Genomic DNA, 7,747 nt, shown 5'->3' on the forward strand with positions numbered 1-7,747 from the left:
AAGGGGGGTACTCACGGGAGAGATGTGTGCTGAGCGATCTTAACACAGACCGCTCAGCACACATCTCTCACCCCGCTCAGCACAGCGCGATGTGCTGAGCGAGGGGGAAAGCCGACGGGGGGCCGCTCACTTCACACAGCGGTGAAGTGAGCGACCCGCTAGATTGAGCCTGCATGCAGCTCAATCTAGCACCGGCGATAGCGATGCGCGGGGCCGCACATCGCTATCGCTGGGGGGCATACACACGGCAGATCCGTGCTTAAAATCTAAGCAATCTAGCAAGATTGCTTAGATTTTAAGTACGGATCTCTCCGTGTGTACCCCCCTTTAGAATTAGTAGACATGTACTAAACAGGATATCAATTATCTACCTTAGGAGATGCAGATGTTCAGTGCTTCTCAATTCTTTTCCACATGGATACCCCGTGGCTGCCATTTGCTTCATTTGTATCCCCAACATTTGCAAAGTAAAACATTTATACTGAATATAATTGCTATTAAATATAATGTTATATAAAATCAATAAATGTACTATAACAAGATTTGAAGAAAAAAAATAGAACAGAATGAATTGTAAATATATATTTCTCACATATCTTAATTTATGAAATATTTAACATTGACAATAAAACTATAGTCCACATGTGCTCTCTTTTACAGGGATAGATTTTATCAGGGTCCGTCTTTGATGCAATGGACTACTGATCCCTAGGACACTACGGGCGCTCTTCACACCGTCACAAAGGGCTACGTCCTTTTAACTCCTGCACGCGTTTCTGGTGTTCAATATTTGTATTATATGGAGTATTACCTGCATTTCTAGTTTTGTTAGTGGTTAAATATTGCACGACGAAAGGGCGTCCAATGGTGAAGGGGACGTAGCCCATTGCTACGGCGTGAACAGCACCTGCTGGGCACAATGTACAGAATGTAGCAGGTGCAGGGGGAATAATGGATGGGGGAGGGTGTCTGTAGATGCTGAGGGTGGAGGGGGGGTGGATGCGCGGGGGTGCGCGGATGGGGTTGGGAGGTGATGCGGGTGGGGGAAGGGGAGGGGAATGGGGGCCGCGGATGGGGGAGGGGGTCCGGAGGCGCTGCGGGTGGTGGAGGGGAGAGGTTGCCGCGGGCAGGGGAGTTGCGGGGCTGTTGCGGATGGGGTAGGGGTCCCGGAGGCGCTTCGGGTGGGGAATGGGCGGGGTCAGTGGGCTGGTGCAGGTTCCTGATCCCCGGGTCATGCAACTGAGCAGTCCCCAATGCAGCATGCTGCACAGAGAGGGGCTGCGCCTGGAGAGCTGTGCCCCGGGCAGACTGCCGGCCAGGGAGAACGCTGTGCCTCAGCCCACCGTGCCTGCAGCCATGCTAGGACAGACGTCTTACACCAATGTACAAACAAAACGCGTGCAGTGGACTTATCTGGCAGCAGCCGTATGTACTAAGTGAGCGACAGAAAGCCAGCACTGGATGCAGGCCTCACAGACACGCTCTCCCAGTGAGGACTCTGCTGATCCTGGACGGGTTTCCCAATGAGACCGACCTGAGAACCAAAAATGTTTGCACAAAGTTTTGTTTGATTACTGCCAGAGAAAGTGAGTCCTGGGCTGGTTGTTCATTTACCCATCTCCTATATATGTGGCCAGATCTGTGACTCTGACTCCGTCCAGCGTTGTGACTCCGTCCAGCGTATGCCACACAGTCACAGAGTGACAGATCTGGGCAATTATATATTGATATATAGATACTCTGTAAAGAACAGAACTGTGGGACAGTTTGGTGTGCCTCTCTCCTACCTTCCTGCATGAACAATGAGCAGCATGCAGCTTCCCCCAGACCTTTCTGCTAATCATATAGTTTTAGTTATCACACTGCAATTTAACTCTATCCTCTTACAACTGCAAAATCGGTAGAGCTAATTGGGTATATTCATATAAGTCATATAACACTGAGATGCAAATAACTGATGGCTCTCCAGCTGTTGTGGTGCTAAAAGCCCCAGAATGTGCTAGCAGTCCTTGCTGTGACTTATAGTTCTACAGCCACAAATATTAAGTAGAACACATTAGGGCTCTATACATATAGAACATGTAGTGGCTACCGGTAATTATCCCTATATATAACATCATATCCATGCAATATATATAGTAGTTGTACAGTAAGTAGCCATTCAGTAATACTTGCCGTTCATATTCCCAGCAAGCAGCGTGGGTTTATAAATTATTGTGACTCCAGTAAGTCTTGTGCAGACTGTGCATGTTTTACCATTGCCTTGCGCACCAGTGTCCACTCACACCACACGGCAGACGCTGGACACAAGAGGCGGAGCAACGGATGAAGAAGCTCTACTGCTCCTCACCCCCCAGTGAGCCATTTTCTGTCACATTTCAAATTGTGGTCCAGATTTATCAAGCCTTGGAGAGTGGTAAATTGCACGGTGATAAAGTACCAGCCAATCAGGTCCTAACTGCAATGTTACAGGCTGTGTTTGAATAATGACAGTTAGAAGCTGATTGGCTGGTACTTTATCACTGTGCAATTCTCAATTATCACTCGCCAAGACTTGATAAATCTAAAATGAGATTTAAGGTGCATACACACTAGTAGATTTTGAGCTCCAAGTAGCTCACTTTTGGCGTTTTGAGCTACTTTGAGCTCAAAACCACCTAGTGTGTATGGCCGGGCAATGAGCGGTGAGCGCTGATGTGCGCTCCCGTAATTATCGCCGGCTGCCGTCGGCCTGTTTTACTGTCCGAGAGAACCACTTTCCACAGTCTCCTACCGTGGAAAGTGGTTCACCCCCATGAACATCGCTGGGACGGGTGAAAATCGCTCAGTGTGTATGTACTGAGCGATTTTCCTGCCAGCGATGTGAACATTATCGCTGTGCATTACACACTGGGCAAAAACGTCCACTCTGTATGCACCTTATATAGCAAAATAGAAACAAGACCTTTCTGAATCGCTCTCCCTATACTTTCGCACAGGGAGGCAATTTTTACTGTAATCAGGGGAACCACCGGCGAAATCTTAGATTTCTCACCTAAACTCCTTCTCTGAATGGGTGTAGTATGGCTGACCGGCGGTCTCAGCATACCGACACCGGGATCCCGGCAGCATACCGACGGCGGGATCCCGGCAGGGAGGGGCGAGTGAAGCAAGCCCCTTGCAGGCTCGCTGCACTTGCCATGCTGCGGGCTTGGTGGTGACCTGCAGTCGCCACAGGTTCTATTCCTACTCTATGGGTGTCGTGGACACCCACGAGTGGAAATAGTCCCTGTTGATCCGCATGCCGACGGCATAGTGAGGGGGCGGGATGTTGGTGGAGGGCATATGACCGTCGGTCTCCCGACCGCCGGTCCCATGAATACCACCCCTCTGAATAGTACGAAGCAGTGAAATGCTTTTAACAGACCTTAGATTAAAACTTTATATTTTTGATTTAAAAAAAAGCAAAATACAGTATGTCATTCTAGTATTAATATTATATCTAGCATTAGTATCATTTAATATGTATTTTGCTTGCCATAACATAACTAAAAAAAACAACCAACCAACCAACCTACTTTATATGCTAATATAACATACCAAAGACAAAACAATGTTGTTCAGTGTGAGTCAGGAACAGTTCCTGGGAGAACAGACCATATTACTGTATATACTATGATAATATATCGCTATATATGACCCTGGGTTTCTAACGTCATCATGTAAATATATATGTCACTGTCGGCTAACAGCGATGGATAAATAACACAGTGATTGATAAATAGCACAGTGATGGATAAATAACAGTCAGTGATGGCTAAATAATGCACTTATGGATAAATAACAGTAATGGATAAATAACAGTGATGGATAAATAACACAGTGATTCCCATGGAATGTCACACTTGTGCACCTGTGCCATTAAGGATGTCACTTACCGCTTCTGCTGGGGTCTGTACTTGTGTCTGTACCGGGTCGGGGTCCTGCTGTCCTATGTCAGGCATTTAGTTTCATACTTTAAAAAGTCCATGCAGCCAACACTAGGAGAATTCTGAGTTTCTGCATGCTCTCTCCTACACGTCTCTATTCCGATCTCTCTCTCTCTCGTCTCCTCCCTTATCTCATTGCCTTTACAGCCCTCTTCCTCCCCTATAGATGTCCCCTATAGATGTCTCCTTCCCAGAAATCCAAACAAGAGCTCATTTGAATCCTGCCGCTAAATACTGTATCACTTTCTTCTTAACCTTATCGAATTTACACTGACTCCATGTCTACATGACTTCAAGCCACACGTCTCTCATATCTCTCTATCTCTCTCTCCAGCCCTCTCTTTTTCAGTACAGAGAGTCCATTCAGCTGCCCGGGAGAACAAGGCTTCTCTTCTCTGCTAACAGAACAAACGGCAGTCTCAGTAGCTGTCCTCTGGGGGTCCCGATGTCAGAGAGGAGGGTGTGCTGTGACTTACAGGTGGGTGTCACTAATAGGGACAGCTACTGTTATAGGAGAATAATGCAAGACTAGGGAGTGAAGGCTAATACACAGCTAGAAAGAATAACAAGCAATATTGACAAAAGAGCTAGTTACTACTATACAGCAGACATAAAACAGGGTGATGTGAGCTACTGAGGAATAATTAAGGGGATATCACTATCAGTCAGTGGGAACCCTGACCTTTACAGTTTACACTCTCTCTCCCCCATCATCTGGTAAACTATGGTAGTGTCCCTTATTCATGTTATGATTCACATTAGTGCCCCTTATACACAATGCCCACATTAGTGTCTCTTATACATAGTGCCCACAGTAGTCATGCCACTAATACACATAATACCCACAGTAGTAGTGCCCCTTATACAATGCCCCACTGTAGTGGAAGTGCCCCTTATACAATGCCCACAGTTGTAGTGCCCCTTATGCAGAGCCCATAGTAGTGGTGCCAATTATGCATTGCCCCAGTGCCCTCTATACAATACCCACATTAGTAGGGAACCCAGTAGAAATGCCCCCCTGTAGTAATAATACCTTTTGTAGTAGTGCCCACAGAGGTAATGCCCCCTGTAGTATTGCCCATATTAGTAGTGCCCCCAGTAGTAATGCCCCCTGTAGCACTGCCCCTAATAGTAATGCCCCCTGTAGTAGTGCCCACAGTGGTAATGCCCCCTGTAGTATTGCCCCCAGTAGTAGTACCCCCGTAGTACTGCCCCCAGTAGTAATGCCCCTGTAGTAGTGCCCCCAGTGGCAATGCCCCCTGTAGTATTGCCTCCATTAGTAGTGCTTCCAGTAGAAATCCCCCAGTGGCAATTCCCCCTGTAGTATTGCCCCCATTAGTAATGCCCCAGTAGTACTGCCCCCTGTAGTAGTGCCCACAGTTGTAGTGCCTCTTACACACACATACACACACACACAAAAAACACAATACATACCTTAAGCCCCGCTCCTGCGTCCGGCCGCTGCCGTACGTCTGGCTGCCCGCTTCTATGGGAGAGATGTTATGACGTCATAGTAATGCCTCCTGTAGCTGTGCCCCAGTGGTAATGCCCCCTGTAGTACTGGCCCCATTAGTAGTGCCCCCAGTAGTAATGCCGCTGTAATAGTACCCCCTTTAGTATTGCCCCCATTAGTAGTGCCCCCAGTGGTAATGCCCCCTGTAGTAATACCCGTTGTAGTATTGCCCCCAGTAGTAGTGCCCCCTCAGTTGTAGTGCCTCTTACACACACACACACACACACACACACACACACATACACACACACAATACTTACCTTAAGCCCCGCTCCTGTGTCCGCCTGCTACTGTCTGTCTGGCCGCCCGCTCCTCATAATGATGGGAGAGACGGCATGACGTCTCTCCCATATCACACACTGCAAGAGCCGAAAGCCGGAACTCAGGAGTGAACTTCTGCCTCCGGCTGTCGCTGTGGGGAAGGAGCATCTCCCTGCGTGTCGGGCTGACAATCCAGGGTTGGGTAGGCCGGAGGATGCAGAACTGGTTCCGTCTCCAAATGGAACTGACGGAATGCAGTTATGCGCCGTTCCGGCTCACTTTAAACCCTGGGTGTAATTCAGTAACATAACTATAATATGCCATTAAAGTATAGACAGGTAAATCACCAAGCCTCCAAAAGCCACCCTCAACCACTCAACAGTCCGTGTAATCACTTTAAAAATATGTTAGGGTGAGTCTTGTCAGTGCTTCCTTAGTTATGCTGCCTCTCTTACGGGTACTGTACTTGCTGGTCTTGTGTAATCACCCAAATTGCCCTCTACTATAGGGGTAGGTAACGGACACAACTCACTTCATGGCAGTCAAACCTTTAAGCAATAGCTTGTCCTAAGTCTGATAGAAGCCTAGACTTTAACACCAATGATACCCAAAAGTAGAACAATTCAAATATTCTGGGCTCGCTCTTTCTCTGGCAGCAAGGCTAATGGACACTGGACCATGGGATTAGCAAGGCTAATGGACACTGGACCATGGGGACCAAGTAGCTGGCACTTAAACTAAAACCTGTAACTTTAAATATAAGCTCCTTCCTGTGTGTTTATGTGCCTGTAGGAGATGGGCACTGTTTCAGTGGGCTGCAGTGTCAGCCCCAAATTAGATAGCTTTTATTTATTTGTAACTTTTTATTTTACTTTATAATTAGTAGCAGCGTACAGTGGGATGGCAGTTATGGGCGGTGGAGGCGAGCTGACCGACCGGTCGTTTTCCCGGTGGCACTCCGGTCTCTGCTGAGAACACCTGGACCCAGGAACTTGCGGGCGCCTCACCCTTTTAGAGGCTGTGGGCTGCTACTGCAGTCTACGATGGTGGAGCCTTCTTGATCCGGTTTAGTGGCGGATTCCTGTAGTGAAATGCGCTTGCTCAGGGGACGGGGCTCCCAGTGTCTCCAAACAAAGTAGCGTCTAGATACCCTTCATGGATAGAAGCTTTCCTATAACACACACACAGTGTCACCATCTATTTGTAATAGCAACCTGTGGCTAGCAAAGCAAGACACCGGGCCCGAAGTGCAGTGAGCAAAGCGATCCCGAGAGGGTACAATAGACGCTAACTGAAAGAAAATAACCTACAACAAATGTAGCTTCAAGAAACAAAAAAATTGTGAGGGCAGAAGGGAACTTCCGCCCTCATGTGATGTCACATCCGCATCCTGTGCATAAAAGGTTAATATAGACAGCCCTCTTCACAAGAGGGTAGATGTTTACTGGCACAGGAACAGAGAGTGGCCTTAGTTTGGGAGAGAGGGGCAGCTGAGTTCCCCCAGCGGTGCTAGCTTCTGGGTGCAGCCCTGGCAACTGTGTAGCATACGGAGATCAGTCATTCCATAACGGAACTCATCCAGGCTGGGAGGTGGCTCAGGACTCTTCAAGACATAGGCTCCTCACCTCTGTTTTAAACAGTATTGACCTTCTGGAAGTCTTAAGTACTGATTGCTTTTGTGTCTTGGTTTTCTTTTTTATGTAACTCATGAAACTGTGATTAATTATTGTGCCCTTGTCATTTTAGTGTTCTCTCTTGCTTCCACTGCACATTAAAAGGTAATGACAAGTAAAAGGGCACTACGGCTAAAAGCACCCCTCTAGAGTTTTGTTTTTTTATGCTGTTCTCATGATGCCACTTTATGTGCATGGTACTCAGTGTGTCAAGATGCCGGTATACTGTGCCTGGTACTCAGTTTGTCAGGATGCCGCTATACTGGGCACCATACTGAGCGCGTTGGGGAACCGCTAAACTGTGCACCATACTGATTGTGCTCAATGCAAGG

General features: G+C 47.6%; 1 protein-coding gene across 2 annotated transcripts in view; it reads right to left on the reverse strand.

Annotated features, from left to right (window-relative positions):
* GAL3ST1 (galactose-3-O-sulfotransferase 1) overlaps positions 1-4,409 on the reverse strand; it is a 177,600-nt gene extending 173,191 nt beyond the window's left edge. For both annotated transcript variants that reach the window (XM_063913390.1, XM_063913391.1), the window contains exon 1: positions 3,918-4,409. In XM_063913390.1, coding sequence (XP_063769460.1) covers positions 3,918-3,983 — 66 coding nt within the window. In that variant the 5' untranslated portion in view covers positions 3,984-4,409. The remainder of the gene's footprint in view (positions 1-3,917) is intronic.
* Positions 4,410-7,747: the final 3,338 nt, after the last annotated feature.

Source organism: Pseudophryne corroboree, chromosome 1 (genome assembly GCF_028390025.1).
Source record: "Pseudophryne corroboree isolate aPseCor3 chromosome 1, aPseCor3.hap2, whole genome shotgun sequence".
NCBI lineage: Eukaryota > Metazoa > Chordata > Amphibia > Anura > Myobatrachidae > Pseudophryne > Pseudophryne corroboree.